A 23,577-nucleotide genomic window follows, 5' to 3' on the forward strand; every position below is an offset into this window, starting at 1 on the left:
CTGTTGTAAACCTGTGTGTGGTTGGAGTTGAAGGTTCTGTTGTAACCTGTGTGTGGTTGAAGTGAAGGTTCTGTTGTAACCTGTGTGTGTTTGGAGTGAAGGTTCTGTTGTAACCTGTGTGTGGTTGGAGTGAAGGTTCTGTTGTAAGCTGTGTGTGGTTGAAATGAAGGTTCTGTTGTAACCTGTGTGTGGTTGAAGTGAATGTTCTGTTGTAACCTGTGTGTGTTTGAAGTGAAGGTTCTGTTGTAACCTGTGTGTGGTTGAAGTGAAGGTTCTGTTGTAACCTGTGTGTGGTTGAAGTGAAGGTTCTGTTGTAACCTGTGTGTGGTTGGAGGGAAGGTTCTGTTGTAACCTGTGTGTGTTTGGAGTGAAGGTTCTGTTGTAAACCTGTGTGTGGTTGGAGTTGAAGGTTCTGTTGTAACCTGTGTGTGGTTGAAGTGAAGGTTCTGTTGTAAACCTGTGTGTGGTTGGAGTTGAAGGTTCTGTTGTAACCTGTGTGTGGTTGAAGTGAAGGTTCTGTTGTAACCTGTGTGTGTTTGGAGTGAAGGTTCTGTTGTAACCTGTGTGTGGTTGGAGTGAAGGTTCTGTTGTAAGCTGTGTGTGGTTGAAGTGAAGGTTCTGTTGTAACCTGTGTGTGGTTGAAGTGAATGTTCTGTTGTAACCTGTGTGTGTTTGAAGTGAAGGTTCTGTTGTAACCTGTGTGTGGTTGAAGTGAAGGTTCTGTTGTAACCTGTGTGTGGTTGAAGTGAAGGTTCTGTTGTAACCTGTGTGTGGTTGGAGGGAAGGTTCTGTTGTAACCTGTGTGTGGTTGAAGTGAAGGTTCTGTTGTAACCTGTGTGTGGTTGGAGAGAAGGTTCTGTTGTAACCTGTGTGTGTTTGGAGTGAAGGTTCTGTTGTAACCTGTGTGTGTTAGAAGTGAAGGTTCTGTTGTAACCTGTGTGTGGTTGAAGTGAAGGTTCTGTTGTAGCCTGTGTGTGGTTGAAGTGAAGTGTGGTTGAAGTGAAGGTTCTGTTGTAAACCTGTGTGTGGTTGGAGTTGAAGGTTCTGTTGTAACCTGTGTGTGGTTGAAGTGAAGGTTCTGTTGTAACCTGTGTGTGTTTGGAGTGAAGGTTCTGTTGTAACCTGTGTGTGGTTGAAGTGAAGGTTCTGTTGTAACCTGTGTGTGTTTGGAGTGAAGGTTCTGTTGTAACCTGTGTGTGTTAGAAGTGAAGGTTCTGTTGTAACCTGTGTGTGGTTGAAGTGAAGGTTATGTTGTAACCTGTGTGTGGTTGGAGTGAAGGTTCTGTTGTAACCTGTGTGTGGTTGAAGTGAAGGTTCTGTTGTAGCCTGTGTGTGGTTGGAGTTGAAGGTTCTGTTGTAACCTGTGTGTGGTTGAAGTGAAGGTTCTGTTGTAACCTGTGTGTGGTTGAAGTGAAGGTTCTGTTGTAACCAGTGTGTGTTTGGAGTGAAGGTTCTGTTGTAGCCTGTGTGTGGTTGGAGTGAAGGTTCTGTTGTAACCTGTGTGTGGTTGGAGTGAAGGTTCTGTTGTAACCTGTGTGTGTTAGAAGTGAAGGTTCTGTTGTAACCTGTGTGTGGTTGAAGTGAAGGTTCTGTTGTAACCTGTGTGTGGTTGAAGTGAAGGTTCTGTTGTAGCCTGTGTGTGTTAGAAGTGAAGGTTCTGTTGTAACCTCTGTGTGGTTGAAGAGAAGTTTCTGTTGTAGCCTGTGTGTGGTTGAAGTGAAGGTTCTGTTGTAACCTGTGTGTGGTTGAAGTGAAGGTTCTGTTGTAACCTGTGTGTGGTTGGAGAGAAGGTTCTGTTGTAACCTCTGTGTGGTTGAAGAGAAGTTTCTGTTGTAGCCTGTGTGTGGTTGAAGTGAAGGTTCTGTTGTAACCTGTGTGTGGTTGAAGTGAAGGTTCTGTTGTAGCCTGTGTGTGGTTGAAGTGAAGGTTCTGTTGTAACCTGTGTGTGGTTGGAGAGAAGGTTCTGTTGTAACCTGTGTGTGGTTGAAGTGAAGGTTCTGTTGTAGCCTGTGTGTGGTTGAAGTGAAGGTTCTGTTGTAACCTGTGTGTGGTTGAAGTGAAGGTTCTGTTGTAACCTGTGTGTGGTTGGAGGGAAGGTTCTGTTGTAACCTGTGTGTGGTTGGAGTGAAGGTTCTGTTGTAACCTGTGTGTGGTTGGAGTGAAGGTTCTGTTGTAACCTGTGTGTGGTTGGAGAGAAGGTTCTGTTGTAACCTGTGTGTGGTTGAAGTGAAGGTTCTGTTGTAACCTGTGTGTGGTTGGAGTGAAGGTTCTGTTGTAACCTGTGTGTGGTTGGAGAGAAGGTTCTGTTGTAACCTGTGTGTGGTTGAAGTGAAGGTTCTGTTGTAACCTGTGTGTGGTTGGAGTGAAGGTTCTGTTGTAACCTGTGTGTGGTTGAAGTGAAGGTTCTGTTGTAACCTGTGTGTGGTTGGAGTGAAGGTTCTGTTGTAACCTGTGTGTGGTTGGAGTGAAGGTTCTGTTGTAACCTGTGTGTGGTTGGAGAGAAGGTTCTGTTGTAACCTGTGTGTGGTTGGAGTGAAGGTTCTGTTGTAACCTGTGTGTGGTTGGAGAGAAGGTTCTGTTGTAACCTGTGTGTGGTTGGAGAGAAGGTTCTGTTGTAACCTGTGTGTGGTTGGAGTGAAGGTTCTGTTGTAACCTGTGTGTGGTTGAAGTGAAGGTTCTGTTGTAACCTGTGTGTGGTTGAAGTGAAGGTTCTGTTGTAACCTGTGTGTGGTTGGAGTGAAGGTTCTGTTGTAATCTGTGTGTGTTTGAAGTGAAGGTTCTGTTGTAACCTGTGTGTGGTTGGAGTGAAGGTTCTGTTGTAACTTGTGTGTGTTTGGACTCCAGCAGCGCTGAGAAGACCCGAGCGCTGGATGAACAGCTTGACTCTCTTCAGGCGCTGCGGGAGCTGCTGGTAAACACACTGGAGACGAGTCGACACACAGCGCTGGCGATGGACCGACACACACTGGAGATGGACCAGGCCGATTATGGAGGTGGGACACGGCAGAATTTGGCCTCCGGGCCTGCGGGGGGCACCGACGCTAATCTGAATGAAGTGCTAGTCCAGCATGAAGGATCATAACCCGCCAGAACTGTGTGTTTGTACAGTATATATGTGTTTAATCCATTTTACCCAGTAGTCTGCCTGTGAATGGTGTGTGTGGTGTTGATGTTCTGTGTTCATTCATGATTTTGAGTTCACACACTTGAGATCCAGAAATGCCTTCATGTTCCATTTGAATTACACAGACTCGTTTTCTGAGAAGCAAATGTAGAAATATGCTGTTCCTCTGTACTGTGTGTGTGTGTGTGGGTTTCTAACTTTAAGCTCTGTTTCTGTGACACACACTGTACAAGACGATACTTTAGTGCCAAATGAAACTGATTTTTACTGCATCATTCAGCTTGCTTTGTTCTTGTAACTGCAAAAATGAAATCTATTTCATGTACTTCAAACTGAAAAGAAATAAATCTAAGCAGATTCCTTGGCCGAAACCCTTTTGTATTTTTTATTTTTTTATTATTATCTATTTCGAACTGTCAGAAATCTCTCTGAATCAGGATAGTTGCTTCCTCAGATTTCATCCTCAGATTAAGATGAACGTAAACATCACAGGTGAGTGATGACGCAGTAGAAGACGCCACTAGACACGTGTTGTTTTGATTTATCATTGAACAGTTTAGCAGTCGTTTACACATGCATGCAAAGCGTTCATCACATCTGCATGGCTGTGACTGTGTGTGGTTTGATGACAATATGCAGATTTAAAATCATTAGCTGAACTATAAGATGAAACACCAAAGAAAGCATGCGCTGTTGAACTGGTACTGTTCACTGCATTACTCACACTGTATATCGCAGGATTTCACTGCTGGTTTAATAGACCCCCTCGACTTTAAGTAAGTGAAATTATTTCTGACAGTGTGAGGACATTTACATTTACATTTATTCATTTAGCAGACGCTTTTATCCAAAGCGGCTTACAAATGAGAACAATAGAAGCAGTTAAACTAACAATAGGACAGCAATATGCAAGTGCTATGACCCTTCTCAGTTTAATCTAACGCAGTACATGTATTTTTATTTTATTTTATTTTTTTATAAATAGATATAGAATAAAAGAGAAAGTGTTAATATTAATGGATCAAGTGTTGCCGAAAAAGATGCATCTTCAGCTGTTTCTTGAAAATGGCTACGGACTCAGCCACTTGGGTTGGGTTAGGCAGATCATTCCACCAGCAGGGAACAGTCATGGTGAAGGTCCGAGAAAGAGATTTTGTGCCTCTTTGAGATGATGCACCACAAGACAACGTTCACTTGCAGAGTGCAAGTTTCTGGATGGCACGTAAGTCTGAAGTAATGAGTTTAGGTAAAAGAGGACCAGGATATAACGTTACTTCTGCTTTAAATAAATAATAAGTCAATCTGATGTTTAGATCCTTTGACTATCGGTCGCTCATCTCTTTATCAAATAATTCTGAAGGTCAGAGGTCACCCTAGGGCAGGGGTGTCAAACTCAGTTCCTGGAGGGCCACAGCCCTGCAGAGTTTAGCTTCAACCCTAATTAAACACACCTGATCAGCTAATCAAGTCCTTCAGGCTTATTTAAAAACTGCAGGTGTGTGTGTTGAAGCAGGGTTGTAACAAAACTCTGTAGGGCTGTGGCCCACCAGGAACTGAGTTTGACACCTGTGCCCTAGGGCATTCCTATGTACCTCCTGTTGTGCCGGTGGCCATTATTTCTGCTGATGGTTTAAACTCTAGCTGAGGCATTGTGGCAACCTTTGACATCTTAAACTAGCTGAACGAGTGACTTTGATAACACCATCTGGATCTTTGCACCATTATCAATATAAAACACGACATCTATATTTATCTGTCAATATAAAACACTTAATTTATATTTATCTGTCAATATAAAACACTTAAAATATATTTATCTGTCAATATAAAACACTTCATCTATATTTATCTGTCAATATAAAACACTTCATCTATATTTATCTGTCCTGCATGACAACATGCACAAATTTTCCATTCATAGAGTTTATCACATTATTGTCTTTATACAGATCTGAAGATTTAAAGATGCCAATGATCCTTTGATGAGCATGGGTGGAATAAAGTCACTTTGATCTCTAGTGTAACTGCTTATCTGTAGTTCATAGTTAGTTTCATATTCTAGCAGTACTACAGTAATCTTTCTTTCTTTCTTCTTTCTTTGCTACTGTAGTTTCAGGCCTTTTATGTATCTAGAATGGCAGAGCAGAAAGTAACTGTAAAGGGATTGTTCCCACAGAAATAATCTTTCTGTCATCATTCTGTCATCAATCTTTCTTTCCTAACCCTAACACAAAAGAAGAGCTTTAGAGAAACACAAACGCTGGCCTCCACTGACTTTAATTGAATGGTCAAAACAAAACACTGTGACAAATATGTTGTTTTGTCAGTCATAGCGCTTTAGAATGACCGGCTGTGTAAATAAGCGAATGTTCTTATAAATAAAGGTCTTGAACTTGAACTTGTTCTGTGTGAACTTTCCCTTTACACTCCTCATGTGAGAGACAGACGTGGGGATGAAGGAAGGAAGGAAGGAAGGAAGGAAGGAAGGAAGGAAGGAAGGAAGGAAGGGAGGAAGGGAGTGGGGATCAAGGAAGGAAGGAAGGAAGGAAGGAAGGAAGGGAGGAAGGAAGGAAGGGAGGAAGGGAGTGGGGATCAAGGAAGGAAGGGAGGAAGGGAGTGGGGATCAAGGGAGGAAGGGAGTGGGGATCAAGGGAGGAAGGGAGTGGGGATCAAGGGAGGAAGGGAGTGGGGATCAAGGGAGGAAGGGAGTGGGGATCAAGGAAGGAAGGGAGTGGGAGGGAAGGAAGGAAGGGAGTGGGAGGGAAGGAAGGAAGGGAGTGGGAGGGAAGGAAGGAAGGGAGTGGGAGGGAAGGAAGGAAGGAAGGAAGGAAGGAAGGGAGAGAGGGAGAGGGGGAGAGGGAGGGGGAGAGGGAGGGGGAGAGGGAGGGGGAGAGGGAGGGGGAGAGGGAGGGGGAGAGGGAGGGGGGGAGGGGGAGAGGGAGGGGGAGAGGGGGAGAGGGAGGGAGGGAGGGAGGGAGGGAGGGAGGGAAGGAAGGGAGAGGGAGGAAGGAAGGAAGGAAGGGAGTGGGGAGGGAGGTAGGAAGGATGGGAGTAGGGAGGGAGGAAGGAAGGAAGGGAGTGGGGAGGAGGGAAGGAAGGAAGGAAGGGAGTGGGGATGAAGGAAGGAAGGGAGTGGGGATGAAGGAAGGAAGGGAGTGGGGATGAAGGAAGGAAGGAAGGAAGGAAAGGCAGCAGGACAGAAGAACGGATGATAAACAGGTTTGGCTGGAGGTTAGGCTCTGGAAACACAAATAATCAGAGACGTAGAGAGACAGAATGAGGCGACGACTCAAATAAAGGAGTGTGTGAGGAGGAATCTGAATGTCTGTGATGTTTCCTTCCAGAATTCAGCAGTGATGAAGATGAGGAAGATCCTGACAGCAGTGATGAAGATGAAGAGTTCACCGACAGCATCGAGGACGATGACATCACACTCACGGCTCAGAGTCTGACGAGCGCTCAGGTAACGAGAGACACACACTTGTTCAGCATCAGTGATTACACACTCCTTCTGATGATCTGGTCTGATGAAGGCCACACTTTATTGTGAAGACCACGGGATAATCAAACGTTTGTTTAATTCACATCTAGCTGTAAGCTCCTTTATATCTTTATACTTGTAAAAGAAAGTATCATTAACTCATAAACACAGTTAAATGTAAACCTTCTAAAAATCTAATATTCCTTATAAATTGGCTCTTCTCTTTGATATGTTCCACCTGACTCCCTGTGTCGACAGGAAACGCATCAGCACACATAGGAAAGAAAACATGGCTGGCTGAGCCGTTTCATGGATTCTTTAACACTGTTAGGAGTTATTGTAGTTCACTGTGTTCTCCTGTCAGAGAGCCGAGGAGGGTGCCAGGCCGGTGATGTCCCAGAATGCATCAGAGGGGGTAAGATGTGACGAGGTGGAGAGAAATCGAGACGAATGTAAGACGGTTGAAGTGACGGCCCAAGCTGATTCCTCACTTACTCACGTCAGGTATAACTTCCATCAGCTTCACACACACACACACACACACACACACACACACACACACACACACACACACACACACACACACACATCAGCTTCTGTCTGCTTCTCTGATGTGTCGTATCTCTGCTCTCGTAGAAACACACCTGAAGAACATGTTGCACTGGATCACAGTGAGTCTGGATCAGCAGTGAAGGAGGAGGTGTGTGTGAGGAGTCGAGACCTGGAGAAGCGTGAAGCAGACCGGAGAAACTGCCATGAGCCTCAGAGAGATTACCGTACGTTCAGCGAGGAAGAGGAGGAAGAGTCTGATTATGAAGATGGAGAGGAAGATGTGCGAGCGCATCGAGGGAAGCGCGGGCCGCCATGTGTGAAGCTGCGGGAGAGCAGGAGGAAGAGGAGGTGCACCAGACCACACTCACTGGACCTCGGAGCGCTGCTGTCACACACACCTGCAGCTCAGGTAACCAATCACTAATGCTGTCACACACACCTGCTGCTCCTGGGGCCGTATTCACAAATAATTTTAAGGCTAAAAGTTGCTCCTAACTGGCGAATTTAGGAGCAACTCCTAAAAATAATGGGCGTGTCACTCGTAACTTTAGGACTGCTAATTTTTTTGACTAAGAGTAATTCACGAAGCGTTTTAGCCCTAAAAGTAGCACCTAAGCCTGGGACAGCTTAAAAGAAGTCGAGAGGACTCCTAACTCACTAAGACCTTCACAAACCGCTTTTTGTGGCATTTCACGTTGCGATGTTTTGAAATGCGTATGCGGCGCTACAGGAGCTTCCAATCGCGAGGGAACAATTTTGCATTGTAGGCATAACTAGGGATGCAATAACGCCACCAACAACAACCAAAACTAGGCTACTCATTGCATGTAATCTATTTGTAACATTTCATTGTGAATCAAATTAAAATGTTCTTCTCTTTGCAAACGTAGGCAGAGGCATATAGTGACAGATTAATTCAATAATGTTGCAAAGATATTGCATCAATCCATATGTTTCCTTAGGCTACTAGGCTATTTGTTTTGCCTTACTCTTTATTCATTTAGGCTATTTATTCAGTTATTCATCATCTTCCGTCCTTCGCACTACTTGTGTAGCGCACGCATTCTCAGACCTGTCACCTGTCACTCATCATCGTAGGGGAGGTGTTTGGAATCATTCCCGCGTTACAATCATCAGCCAATCAAGGTGGTCACTTCAGTCAAGCTCGTGCATGAGTAATGATGTCATCTATAGCAACGAAGACTCACTCTTAGTTTAGGAGTTGTCATTTTTCTTTACTAAGAGTAGGTCTGAAAGGCGTTGTGAATAACTTTTAAGAGAAAACTCCTAGCTAAAATCTTTTAGTGCGAGTTAGGAGTACTCCTAGTGGTAAGATAAAATGCTTTGTGAATACGGCCCCAGGTAACCAATCACTAGTGCTTTCACACACACCTGCAGCTCAGGTAACCAATCACTAATGCTGTCACACACACCTGCACTTCAGGTAACCATTCACTAATGGTGTCACACACACCTGCAGCTCAGGTAACCAATCACTAGTGCTTTCACACACACCTGCAGCTCAGGTAACCAATCACTAATGCTGTCACACACACCTGCACTTCAGGTAACCATTCACTAATGGTGTCACACACACCTGCAGCTCAGGTAACCAATCACTAGTGCTGTCACACACACCTGCACCTCAGGTAACCAATCACTAATGCTGTCACACACACCTGCACCTCAGGTAACCAATCACTAGTGCTGTCACACACACCTGCAGCTCAGGTAACCAATCACTAATGCTGTCACACACACCTGCAGCTCAGGTAACCAATCACTAATGCTGTCACACACACCTGCACCTCAGGTAACCAATCACTAATGCTGTCACACACACCTGCAGCTCAGGTAACCAATCACTAGTGCTGTCACACACACCTGCACTTCAGGTAACCATTCACTAATGGTGTCACACACACCTGCACCTCAGGTAACCAATCACTAGTGCTTTCACACACACCTGCAGCTCAGGTAACCAATCACTAATGCTGTCACACACACCTGCACTTCAGGTAACCATTCACTAATGGTGTCACACACACCTGCAGCTCAGGTAACCAATCACTAATGCTGTCACACACACCTGCACCTCAGGTAACCAATCACTAATGCTGTCACACACACCTGCACCTCAGGTAACCAATCACTAGTGCTGTCACACACACCTGCACCTCAGGTAACCAATCACTAATGCTGTCACACACACCTGCAGCTCAGGTAACCAATCACTAATGCTGTCACACACACCTGCACCTCAGGTAACCAATCACTAATGCTGTCACACACACCTGCAGCTCAGGTAACCAATCACTAGTGCTGTCACACACACCTGCACCTCAGGTAACCAATCACTAATGCTGTCACACACACCTGCACCTCAGGTAACCAATCACTAGTGCTGTCACACACACCTGCAGCTCAGGTAACCAATCACTAATGCTGTCACACACACCTGCAGCTCAGGTAACCAATCACTAATGCTGTCACACACACCTGCACCTCAGGTAACCAATCACTAATGCTGTCACACACACCTGCAGCTCAGGTAACCAATCACTAGTGCTGTCACACACACCTGCACCTCAGGTAACCAATCACTAGTGCTTTCACACACACCTGCAGCTCAGGTAACCAATCACTAATGCTGTCACACACACCTGCAGCTCAGGTAACCAATCACTAATGCTGTCACACACACCTGCAGCTCAGGTAACCAATCACTAGTGCTGTCACACACACCTGCACCTCAGGTAACCAATCACTAGTGCTTTCACACACACCTGCACCTCAGGTAACCAATCACTAGTGCTGTCACACACACCTGCAGCTCAGGTAACCAATCACTAGTGCTGTCACACACACCTGCAGCTCAGGTAACCAATCACTAGTGCTTTCACACACACCTGCACCTCAGGTAACCAATCACTAGTGCTGTCACACACACCTGCACCTCAGGTAACCAATCACTAGTGCTTTCACACACACCTGCAGCTCAGGTAACCAATCACTAGTGCTGTCACACACACCTGCACCTCAGGTAACCAATCACTAGTGCTTTCACACACACCTGCAGCTCAGGTAACCAATCACTAGTGCTGTCACACACACCTGCAGCTCAGGTAACCAATCACTAGTGCTTTCACACACACCTGCACCTCAGGTAACCAATCACTAGTGCTGTCACACACACCTGCAGCTCAGGTAACCAATCACTAGTGCTTTCACACACACCTGCAGCTCAGGTAACCAATCACTAATGCTGTCACACACACCTGCACTTCAGGTAACCAATCACTAGTGCTTTCACACACACCTGCACCTCAGGTAACCAATCACTAGTGCTGTCACACACACCTGCACCTCAGGTAACCAATCACTAGTGCTTTCACACACACCTGCAGCTCAGGTAACCAATCACTAGTGCTTTCACACACACCTGCACCTCAGGTAACCAATCACTAATGCTGTCACACACACCTGCACCTCAGGTAACCAATCACTAGTGCTGTCACACACACCTGCACCTCAGGTAACCAATCACTAGTGCTTTCACACACACCTGCAGCTCAGGTAACCAATCACTAATGCTGTCACACACACCTGCACCTCAGGTAACCAATCACTAGTGCTTTCACACACACCTGCACCTCAGGTAACCATTCACTAGTGCTTTCACACACACCTGCAGCTCAGGTAACCAATCACTAGTGCTGTCACACACACCTGCAGCTCAGGTAACCAATCACTAATGCTGTCACACACACCTGCACCTCAGGTAACCAATCACTAGTGCTGTCACACACACCTGCACCTCAGGTAACCAATCACTAATGCTGTCACACACACCTGCAGCTCAGGTAACCAATCACTAATGCTGTCACACACACCTGCACCTCAGGTAACCAATCACTAGTGCTGTCACACACACCTGCACCTCAGGTAACCAATCACTAATGCTGTCACACACACCTGCAGCTCAGGTAACCAATCACTAGTGCTGTCACACACACCTGCACCTCAGGTAACCAATCACTAATGCTGTCACACACACCTGCAGCTCAGGTAACCAATCACTAGTGCTGGTTCAGCCTGACCTGTTAACTCACCCTTACCCTAACCCTGACCTGGGGCACGTTCAAGTTCAAAACGGTGCGCAACGTTTTGCTACGGTTTCCGGGTTGAACGTCATGTTTCCTGGAAACGGTGTGCACCGGTGTGCAACGGGGTTTGAGATACGTTTTCTCTTGTTTGGTGGGTGTGTCAGAACTGCAGTCCAATCAGCAGCAACATGTACAAGCACGCGGTATTAAAGTGAACTCGCACAATGGGTTCAAGGAAAGTAATTTACAAATGTGTTCGATGCAGCTCGGTATACGCAACAACTGAGGATATTAGAAGACATGTTTGTCGTAAGTTTTATTGTAAAAATATAGGATATCAACATAATGATGTAGTTGTTTATATTTTTAGCTTCATTGCAAGTGTATGACATTTGGTATAGAAATAAACGATGGTAATTAAGTGCTTTTCCTAAAAATGAGAAAGAAAATACAGGGTATTAAAACAGTATGAACTACAAATAAAGTCAGTATGTGAGGCTAAATAGATGTGTTTAGTCTGAATTAGGTAAGATGTGTGCTTCCATTTCAGTTTCAGCAATCCCTTCACACGATTGGGATGTTCTCTTTTGTTCTGGGCGGCAAGTGCAGTAACTGTAACATCGGGCATATTTTGTAGCATTAAACACATAATTATACCGACTTCATCAGGCTCAGAAAATTCTTCACAAAGAACACAAAGAATGGCCTTCTCAGCTGCCATAGTTGCAACTCATGCGTCATCAGAACAGTGTGTTCAACGCATCACCGTTTCTGTTTAAAAAACGTTGTGCAACGTTTTGTCGGGGCTGAACGCAGCCCTGGTTAACTGTCATACAGCGAAGTGCAGACTGTAGTATTAAAAAGCTCAGGGGCCTCATTTATAAATGTTGCGTATGCACAAAAGAAGGCATACGCTGCTCTCTACGCAATAATTGGTATTTATAAAAAGCAAACTTGGCGGGAAAATGTGCGGTCCTTCACGCAAACTCTGACCCAGGCGTACGCACAAAAACGGGTGAAATGAGAAATGGCGACACCGTCGGCAGATGGAAGAAACATGTGAAAGTGTGTGAAAGTGTGTGAAACTGTAGAACGTTGTGTAAAAGAAATGGCAATACTGCCTCATAAATAACACGAAGACTTCACAAAGCAAGTCTTACAATTAACAGCCTACACGAACACCCGTTTGATCTATCTGCAGTGTAAAACAAACAAAATCAAACGAAGATTACAACAGAAATGCAAATAAACACATATTTGCAAAAAGAAAAGTGAAATATGTTCTGCAATAATATTGGCATGTTATGCAATTCATCCTCTGGCGATGGAGCGCTAGACGCTTTTTTGCATCGACTTTGATGTCCGACCATTTCTTTTTTATTTCGGCCATGGTCCGAGGTTGTGAGGCTGCAGCATTAATGGCGTCTGCAATCTTTTGCCACTCAAGTGCCTTTTTGGCATTAGTAATGCCCACACTGTGCCCTCCAAACAACATTTTACTCTTTTCCACCTCGCCAACGATAATTTCTACTTCACATTGAGTGAAGTTACGTTTCTTGGTTTTCCTCTCTGTGTTTGCCATGATTTCGCAATCGATGAATATTAACTTGTGGGCGTTTCACAGGCTATTTATTGGCAACTATGGGCGTGAAATGAAGCCACAAAAGCTGCACTACATTTAGAATTGATTGTGATTTATTAAGGGAAGACAGCGTAGGATGTGCGTGCGCACGGTTTTATAAATCCGAATATTTCTGTGCGTACGCACATCCTATGTTTCACCCGTACGCCACTTCTGACGCAAATCCTACGCAAAGTTTTATAAATGAGGCCCCAGGTCAGAACATTGGGTCTCGTTCACTGATATTATTTGTTATGTCGAACACACACACTTCATCTGTGCAGCGTGTGTGAAGCTTTCAGTGTGTTTGCTTTATAATCAGGATGAAGAAATGGAGAGAGAGGTCGAGGGCGACAGCAGTGGGTCGAGCGGCGGAGGAGGCGGAGCTGTCGGGTTCTGGCAGCATGTGGAGGCGGGGCTTCGGGAGCAGGCGGAGCGTCTCCGTAGCGACCTGGCTGTCAGTCGTCAGGAGAGCCGCGAGCTGCAGGAGAGACTGATGGTGTCAGAGGCGACAGTGCATGCGCAGGCCGAACAGCTGAATGACTACAGAGAGCTGCTCAGTGAGGACATACACACATGCACTCACACACACACACACACACACACACACACACACACACTCACACTCACACTCACTCACTCAATCACACACTCACTCACACACACACACACACACACACACACACACACACTCACACTCACTCACTCACTCAATCACACACTCACACACACACACACACACACACACACACACACACACACACACACACTCACACTCACTCACACTCACTCACTCAATCACACACTCACTCACACTCACACACACACACACACACACACACTCACACACACACACTCACTCACTCACTCAATCACACACTCACACACACACACACACACACACACACACACACACACACACACACACACACACACACACTCACTCACACGCACACACACACACACACACACACTCACTCACACGCACACACACACACACACACACACACACACACACACACACACACACACACATGCTGTCATACAGAAGTAAACATGGAGGCCAGTGAAGTCAGCATGAGGAGGAGAAAGCAAAAAAGCAAAGCTTTTCTAATATAATTTTCCCTCAAGTTTTGCTTCATTGAATCTGTCACCCAAATCTTCCTGAATTCTTACATTTCACCATCCGTCCACTGACTACGATACATTCAATATTATACATACCGTAAACATCTGATAACATCGCAAACATTCCAATATGACTGTTCAGACTGAAGTTTCATTGCAAAACATCAGAGCTGTATCTGATTTAACCCCTTGCTCATCACCCCCAATTTTGGCAAGTGCTGCATACATGAAATGCCCAAAATAAAAAGGTTACTGCTCATAAGTAATTCTGAATAGAAACATAACACACATACATTTAGAAAGCCAACCCTTGAGAGTTTATAGTTCAAGACTCAAAATTAACCAGACTGTTATTAATATTGAGATATATAAGCTCAAACATATTTTGAACTAAAATAATCTGGGATCACCAGTGATCCCTGTCAGGTAAGGGGTTAAGTTTCAAATCAGAATCATAAAGATCAGATTCCATCTGGTTATGAAAAACACAGATCTGAGTCTGAACGCAGCCTAGTCATAGACACAGCTGCAGTTGTGCTGTCTGATCTGGTCTCTGTCTGTTCTCTGTCTGATCTGGTCTCTGTCTGATCTGGTCTCTGTCTGATCTGGTCTCTGTCAGCGGAGAGCGCCGTCCAGCGGGACAGCAAGCAGGTACAGGTGGATCTTCAGGATCTGGGATACGAGACGAGCGGGCGCAGTGAGAATGAAGCGGAGCGAGAGGAGGCCAGCAGCCCCGGTACACACACACTACACTAGTGCTTCTGTCAAACCTTTTCATTACAAATTATATTATCAGCATGACAATCTGAATGAAACATCTAATGGAAAAATGAAGAATGACTTCTGGTTTAATGAACACTGGAGTTCCATGATCTGATCAGAGTCAAACGATCAGTCTTACATTTGATTAGTCAACTAAACATAGAGCCCAGTTTTCATAATCCTAAAATTTTGTTTATAAGGTTTTACATGGAACAAAATCCCATGTGCTCATATTACGGGACGCCTCTGTGCCTCTGATACGGTTCCTCTCAGTCTCAGACGTTTAGCACTGGATGAAACTCTAGTGAAAGATCTGCCGCATGTCTTGACGTGTTTGTTTTCCTTTCCTCCATCTGTCTGTCAGAGTTTGATGAGTTGGAGATGTGCGGCTCTCTCTCGGTGACGGGGAACCAACGTTGGCATGGCGACAGCGACGCCACTCAGACAGACGACCCGTCCTCACTGAAGTGTTTGGTGCAGGACCTGCGCGCGCAACTCTCTCGCTGCCACAAAGTGATCCGTGGCCTGCAGTTGCGCATGCGCTCGCTCTCGACCACCTCCGACTACGCCTCCAGCCTGGAGCGCACACCGCGCAAGGTAACGCCATCAATTACTATACTGACACCGCACAAGGTAACGCCATCTGTTACTGTACTGACGCCGCGCAAGGTAACGCCATCTGTTACTGTACTGACGCCGCGCAAGGTAACGCCATCTGTTACTGTACTGACGCCACGCAAGGTAACGCCATCTGTTACTGTACTGACGCCGCGCAAGGTAACGCCATCTGTTACTGTACTGACGCCGCGCAAGGTAACGCCATCTGTTACTGTACTGACGCCGCGCAAGGTAACACCATCTGTTACTGTACTGATGCCACGCAAGGTAACGCCATCTGTTACTGTACTGACGCCGCGCAAGGTAACGCCATCTGTTACTGTACTGACGCCGCGCAAGGTAACGCCATCTGTTACTGTACTGACGCCGCGCAAGGTAACGCCATCTGTTACTGTAATGAAGGTAACGCCATCTGTTACTGTACTGATGCCACGCAAGGTAACGCCATCTGTTACTGTAATGACGCCGTGCAAGGTAACGGCATCTGTTACTGTACTGACGCCGCGCAAGGTAACGCCATCTGTTACTGTACTGACGCCGCGCAAGGTAACGCCATCTGTTACTGTAATGACGCCGCGCAAGGTAATGCCATCTGTTACTGTAATGACGCCGCGCAAGGTAACGCCATCTGTTACTGTACTGACGCCGCGCAAGGTAACGCCATCTGTTACTGTACTGACGCCGCGCAAGGTAACGCCATCTGTTACTGTAATGACGCCGCGCAAGGTAACGCCATCTGTTACTGTACTGACGCCGCGCAAGGTAACGCCATCTGTTACTGTACTGACGCCGCGCAAGGTAACGCCATCTGTTACTGTAATGAAGGTAACGCCATCTGTTACTGTACTGATGCCACGCAAGGTAACGCCATCTGTTACTGTAATGACGCCGTGCAAGGTAACGGCATCTGTTACTGTACTGACGCCGCGCAAGGTAACGCCATCTGTTACTGTACTGACGCCGCGCAAGGTAACGCCATCTGTTACTGTAATGACGCCGCGCAAGGTAACGCCATCTGTTACTGTAATGACGCCTCGCAAGGTAACGCCATCTGTTACTGTACTGACACCGCGCAAGGTAACACCATCTGTTACTGTACTGACGCCGCGCAAGGTAACGCCATCTGTTACTGTACTGACGCCGCGCAAGGTAACGCCATCTGTTACTGTACTGACGCCGCGCAAGGTAACGCCATCTGTTACTGTAATGAAGGTAACGCCATCTGTTACTGTACTGATGCCACGCAAGGTAACGCCATCTGTTACTGTAATGACGCCGTGCAAGATAACGGCATCTGTTACTGTACTGACGCCGCGCAAGGTAACGCCATCTGTTACTGTACTGACGCCGCGCAAGGTAACGCCATCTGTTACTGTAATGACGCCGCGCAAGGTAACGCCATCTGTTACTGTACTGACGCCGCGCAAGGTAACGCCATCTGTTACTGTACTGACGCCGCGCAAGGTAACGCCATCTGTTACTGTAATGAAGGTAACGCCATCTGTTACTGTACTGATGCCACGCAAGGTAACGCCATCTGTTACTGTACTGACGCCACGCAAGGTAACGCCATCTGTTACTGTACTGACGCCACGCAAGGTAACGCCATCTGTTACTGTAATGACGCCGTGCAAGGTAACGGCATCTGTTACTGTACTGACGCCGCGCAAGGTAACGCCATCTGTTACTGTACTGACGCCGCGCAAGGTAACGCCATCTGTTACTGTAATGACGCCGCGCAAGGTAACGCCATCTGTTACTGTAATGACGCCGCGCAAGGTAACGCCATCTGTTACTGTACTGACGCCGCGCAAGGTAACGCCATCTGTTACTGTACTGACGCCGCGCAAGGTAACGCCATCTGTTACTGTACTGACGCCACGCAAGGTAACGCCATCTGTTACTGTAATGACGCCGTGCAAGGTAACGGCATCTGTTACTGTACTGACGCCGCGCAAGGTAACGCCATCTGTTACTGTACTGACGCCGCGCAAGGTAACGCCATCTGTTACTGTAATGACGCCGCGCAAGGTAACGCCATCTGTTACTGTAATGACGCCGCGCAAGGTAACGCCATCTGTTACTGTACTGACGCCGCGCAAGGTAACGCCATCTGTTACTGTACTGACGCCGCGCAAGGTAACGCCATCTGTTACTGTACTGACGCCGCGCAAGGTAACACCATCTGTTACTGTACTGATGCCACGCAAGGTAACGCCATCTGTTACTGTACTGACGCCGCGCAAGGTAACGCCATCTGTTACTGTACTGACGCCGCGCAAGGTAACGCCATCTGTTACTGTACTGATGCCGCGCAAGGTAACGCCATCTGTTACTGTAATGAAGGTAACGCCATCTGTTACTGTAATGACGCCGCGCAAGGTAACGTCATCTGTTACTGTACTGACGCCGCGCAAGGTAATGCCATCTGTTACTGTAATGAAGGTAACGCCATCTGTTACTGTAATGACGCCGCGCAAGGTAACGCCATCTGTTACTGTACTGACGGCGAGCAAGGTAACGCCATCTGTTACTGTAATGAAGGTAACGCCATCTGTTACTGTACTGACGCCGCGCAAGGTAACGCCATCTGTTACTGTACTGACGCCACGCAAGGTAACGCCATCTGTTACTGTAATGACGCCGCGCAAGGTAACGTCATCTGTTACTGTACTGACGCCGCGCAAGGTAACGCCATCTGTTACTGTAATGAAGGTAACGCCATCTGTTACTGTAATGACGCCGCGCAAGGTAACGCCATCTGTTACTGTACTGACGCCGCGCAAGGTAACGCCATCTGTTACTGTAATGAAGGTAACGCCATCTGTTACTGTAATGACGCCGCGCAAGGTAACGCCATCTGTTACTGTACTGACGCCGCGCAAGGTAACGCCATCTGTTACTGTAATGAAGGTAACGCCATCTGTTACTGTAATGACGCCGCGCAAGGTAACGCCATCTGTTACTGTACTGACGCCGCGCAAGGTAACGCCATCTGTTACTGTACTGACGCTGCGCAAGGTAACGCCATCTGTTACTGTACTGATGCCGCGCAAGGTAACGCCATCTGTTACTGTAATGAAGGTAACGCCATCTGTTACTGTAATGACGCCGCGCAAGGTAACGTCATCTGTTACTGTACTGATGCCACGCAAGGTAACGCCATCTGTTACTGTACTGTAGTACAGTAGTTAGATCACATTATACTTTGATACGTTTATCTGGAATACTCGACCGTGACTGGTCAGTCACTAAACTCTCTTACTTCTGTGTTTCCTTCAGATGAATAGTTTATGTTCATCCATGTCCTCTGTTACTCAGGTGAACTGGGCATTTGAGGCTCTGGAGGAGGACGAGGGCTGGCAGTCTGACGGGCCGCTGAGACCCAGCCGAGAGATGCAGGAGCTGGTGACCCGAGTGGCACTGCTGGAGACACAGATCCAGAGCAAGAGCCCGGAGGAGGGCAGATGTGCCACCTGGCCTGGGTGAGTCTCTCACACACACACACACACACACACACACACACTGCTCACACACTGCTCAGAACAAGCTCGTCCAGGACTCTGGGTGCAGCAAAAGCGTGTATCTCTGTTATAAAAGCACCAAACCTTTCCTCTTCCTGTCTGTACAGGAAGTACAACACACTGATCCAGGCCCAGGCGCGGGAGCTGTCACACCTGAGGCAGAAAATGAGAGAAGGCCGAGGAATCTGCCACATCCTCACACAACACCTGAGCGACACAACCAAAGCCTTCGAGGAGCTGCTGCGTGCCAACGACATCGACTACTACATGAGCCAGAGCTTCCGAGAGCAGCTTTCCCAGAGTTCCTCACTCGCTCAGAGAGTCAGCAGCAAGATCAGTGGACGTGAGTATGCACACACACACACACACACACTCACACACACACACACACACACACTCACACTCACACTCACACACACACACACACACAAACAAACAAACATAATAATAATCTTCAGCAGCAGAAGCTTCAGATTGTGCAGTAAAACTCTTCAGAGAAACATCAGGCATCAGCAGTGATGAAGCTTTGAGTTTTGTGAGATTTACTGATCTTGTCATCCAGTCATTCATCACATCCTGTCTCTGTGTTCAGGTGATCGTTCAGAGCAGCGAGACGATAAAGCGGGTCATGAGCTGCTAGCGCTGAGGTCAGTATTTCCTCGGGATTATAGTGTGTATTTCTTCACCTCAGATTGTTGATCGCAGGTTATCATGTTCATGTCTTCCACAGGTTGAGTAAGGAGCTCCAACACAAAGATCAGATCATCGAGTCTCTCCACACACAGTTACAGAAGCGCAGTGACACGCCCTGCAGCAGCCACGCCCCCTCTGAGACAACGGACCAATCAGACTGCATCTCCTTCGTGTCGGATGAGAGGGGCTCCACTAATGAGGAGCTGTGCTCAGACAGTGAGTTTGCACAGGAGGCGGAGCCCGAGACAAAAGATGGAGGTGCAAAAACAATTCACAATCACAGAAACACCATGTGACACACAGTAAACTGAGTCCCGCTGCAGTGTAATCAGTGTTTCATCTCCTTCTGTTCAGTTTATTACAAACACTTTTCTCCTGAATGTACTCCCGAAAACTGAATCCGTCTAAGTGCTTTACGGCGATACGTCTCTGGTTTAGTTTGGGCACAGATACTGAACACCAAGTGGATTAAACTGTTTCCTGTTCAAGTCAAGTCACGTGTGTTTCTATAGTGCGTTTCACAATACGCATGATTTGTAAGGGTCGCTTACGCGACATCGTTTTCAACTGAAAACAGAAAATTACGACAGCTGTGTTTGTTGGAGAACGCAAACTTTGAAGTAGGTTTCAAAATGCATGTTTTTGAAAACAAGTTTTGAAAGCGATACCGTTTTCATCTCCATCTAAACTTCAAAAACATGAATCTGAAAACAGTGACGGCATGAACATGTGTATTATGTGTTTAGTCTATAAGCATGTGTGTGTGAATGCGTATGTGCGCGGGCGCGTAGTCTTTCTTTACAAAGTGACAGTGGATCTGTGTGAACTGGGATCATTTTGATAACGTTTTCTTCTGTCAAAGGAAAAAAATGATCTGTTTTTAGTACATCATTGTCATGTAAACGTACTCTTAGTTCATTTATATATATCTATCCGCTCTGGAGAAAACCGTGATGTCATCGTCCAGCTCTGTTCAGTTCTCATATAATGCTGTCAATGCAGACGGAGATCAATAATATTAAGAATAATAAGTGTTATATATAATGCCCTAGTGCTTTACCTTAAAGGGGACATATCATGCTAAATCAACTTTTTTACCCCTTAAATGCATTTTGTTGTATATTTGGAGTGTTTAGAAGTACAGAAAAGTTGAAATTAGTCTCTTCAGGTGCTTCGTTGATATCTTTATATTCTGTTTTGGTCATATTTTGCAACCTGTTCCGATTTTTCTATTCTCTATTACGTTTTTTGAACAATGACGTCACAGTCAAGTCAAGTCAAGTATATTTGTATAGCGCTTTTCACAATACATATTGTATCAAAGCAGCTTCACAGTATTAAATTAAAATAATACAACAAGGTTTATTTCTAGTGGAATTTATTGATTGATAAAATTAAAATTAAATATCCCCAAAATATCCCCAACTGAGCAAGCCAAAGGCAACAGTGGCAAGGAACCGAAAAACTCCATCAGGACCTAATGGAGAAAAAAAACACCTTGGGCGAACCCAGGCTCAGTCGGGGGCCAGTTCTCCTCTGGCGTTTATGAACTATAGAGACCGGATTTAACTGTAAGATTAAAAATATTATATGAATGCCTGGCTGAAGAGATACGTCTTTAATCTAGTTTTAAACTGGGAGAGCGAGTCTGAGCAACGAACAGTATCAGGAAGACTATTCCAGAGTTTTGGAGCTAAATGTGAAAATGCTCTCCCTCCTTTGGTGGATCTGGATATCCTAGGTATGACCAAAAGCCTCGAATTTAGTGACCTTAAAGAGCGCGATGGATTATAGGGCGATAGAAGATCCATTAAATAAACTGGAGCTAAGCCGTTTAGGGCTTTATAAGTCAGTAGCAATACCTTGTACTTAAAGGAGAACTCGGCAACTCTAGCGAACTCTAGTCACTTCTTCGCTGATTTTCCCTTTTGTTGTCGCATGTTTTCCCCACGAGCTCCCCCTACAGCTGTGGGGGGGCGTATATTTCACAACACGGACGTAAAAAACTCACTTGCGGCAGCCTCCTCCCCCTCTCTACCGCTGCTCATGTGCGTTTGTTATGATCGGAGCAAGCCAACTGTATCGTGTGGAGCTATGTCTACCGAGGTGGGTAATCTGGTAATACATCATACATGCGTGTGTGTTTATGTCGAATTGCCGTAAAGCAATTCGTGTTTGGCGCTCGCGCTCGTTCTCGTTCTCGCTTCTCACGAGACTTCCAATTTCTGTATTACCGGGACGGCAGTCCCCAAGTTGCAAGGTTGGTTTTCCGCCTGGGAACGCTGGGGGGAGCAGGGAAAGTCATCAATATCACCAGAATAGGTTGTTTAACCATCCAAATGATTTCTAGACAGTTTTATTAAGTTAAAAAAGTTACCAAGTTCTCCTTTAATACGGGACTTTATAGGTAACCAATGTAGTGATGTTAAAATCTGTGTTATATGATCATATTTTCTTGATCTAGTAAGAACTCTAGCGGCGGCATTTTGGACTAACTGTAGCTTGTTTATTGAGGATGCAGGACAACCGGCTAATAAAGCATTACAGTAATCTAGTCTCGAGGTCATGAACGCATGAACTAACTTTTCTGCATCAGAAACTGATAGCATGTTACGTAGCTTAGCAATGTTTCTAAGGTGGAAAAAGGCTGTTTTTGTAACATATGAAATATGATTTTCAAAAGACAGGTTGCAGTCTAGTATAACACCCAGGTCTTTTACTGTAGAGGATAAAGTAACAGGACATCCTACGATGTTAAAGTTGTATTGTGAGAGGTTTTGTGGGCGGTTTTTTGAACCGATAAGTAGTACCTCTGTCTTGTCTGGATTTAATAAAAGGAAATTACGCGTCATCCAGTCTTTTATATCTTTAACACACTCTGTCAATTTGGATAATTTAGCGTTTTCATCCGGCCGTGATGAAATATATATTTGAGTGTCATCAGCATAACAATGGAAACTAATTCCATGTTTCCTTATAATATTTCCAAGTGGCAGCATATATATTGAGAATAATAGAGGGCCTAACACAGATCCTTGCGGCACTCCATAGTTTACTGGAGTTATGATTGATTTTTCTCCATTTAAATAGGCAAAATGGTAGCGGTCAGATAAGTATGATCTGAACCAGCTTAATGCTTGTCCTTGAACACCAGTATCATTTTGTAGTCGATCTAAGAGTATTGTGTGATCTATAGTATCGAACGCAGCGCTAAGATCAAGTAAAACTAGTATTGATATACAGCCTTGGTCAGAAGCTAAGAGTAAATCATTTGTGATTTTAACGAGCGCAGTTTCAGTGCTATGATGCGGCCTGAACCCAGACTGAAACTTTTCATAGATGTCATTTTCTTGCAAGAAAGAGCCCAGTTGAGCGGACACAACTTTTTCTAGTATTTTAGACATAAAAGGAAGATTTGAAATGGGTCTATAATTTGCTAGGTTATTATGATCTAATTGTGGTTTCTTAATGAGTGGTTTTATAACTGCCAATTTAAATGTTCTTGGAACATGACCTAAAGATAAAGATGAGTTAATAATATTGAGGAGAGGCTCTTCCACTATAGGTAACACTTCTTTCAGTAGTTTAGTTGGTATAGGATCTAATAAACATGTTGTTGTTTTAGATGAAGTGATAAGTTTATTTAACTCTTTTTGTTCTATAGTTGTAAAGCACTGTAATTGTTCTTGCGGGGTGATAATTGAGGCTGAATTATAAGGCGCGATTGAAGATTGAACGTTTACAATTGTGGTTCTGATGCTTTCTATTTTCTCAGTGAAAAAATTCATGAAATCATTACTACTAAACTGTAACGGGATATTTTGTTCAGGTGACGCTTGTTTATTTGTTAGTCTAGCCACGGTGTTAAATAAAAACCTTGGATTGTTTTGGTTGTTTTAGGAAATCAGCGTAAGGCCCTGGCGGTCTATATAAGGTAGCCAAAGCTAGAGATAATAGGGATTTTTTTC

The 23,577-nt window shown here is 45.5% G+C and overlaps 1 protein-coding gene across 14 annotated transcripts in view; it reads left to right on the plus strand.

Annotated features, from left to right (window-relative positions):
* Positions 1 to 23,577, plus strand: part of LOC307161991 (myomegalin) — a 73,896-nt gene that overhangs the window by 31,911 nt on the left and 18,408 nt on the right. For 13 of the 14 annotated variants that reach the window (XM_079877012.1, XM_079877013.1, XM_079877017.1 and 10 more), the window contains exons 16-26: positions 2,845 to 2,993; positions 6,469 to 6,587; positions 6,970 to 7,109; positions 7,242 to 7,566; positions 13,207 to 13,444; positions 14,632 to 14,748; positions 15,139 to 15,371; positions 18,714 to 18,877; positions 19,024 to 19,259; positions 19,509 to 19,563; positions 19,647 to 19,867. In XM_079877012.1, coding sequence (XP_079733138.1) covers positions 2,845 to 2,993; positions 6,469 to 6,587; positions 6,970 to 7,109; positions 7,242 to 7,566; positions 13,207 to 13,444; positions 14,632 to 14,748; positions 15,139 to 15,371; positions 18,714 to 18,877; positions 19,024 to 19,259; positions 19,509 to 19,563; positions 19,647 to 19,867 — 1,997 coding nt within the window. The remainder of the gene's footprint in view (positions 1 to 2,844; positions 2,994 to 6,468; positions 6,588 to 6,969; positions 7,110 to 7,241; positions 7,567 to 13,206; positions 13,445 to 14,631; positions 14,749 to 15,138; positions 15,372 to 18,713; positions 18,878 to 19,023; positions 19,260 to 19,508; positions 19,564 to 19,646; positions 19,868 to 23,577) is intronic. The other variant, XM_079877016.1, reaches the window with a different exon arrangement.

The sequence above is a fragment of the Squalius cephalus genome (genome assembly GCF_949319135.1).
Source record: "Squalius cephalus genome assembly, chromosome: 7".
Classification (NCBI taxonomy): Eukaryota; Metazoa; Chordata; class Actinopteri; order Cypriniformes; family Leuciscidae; genus Squalius; species Squalius cephalus.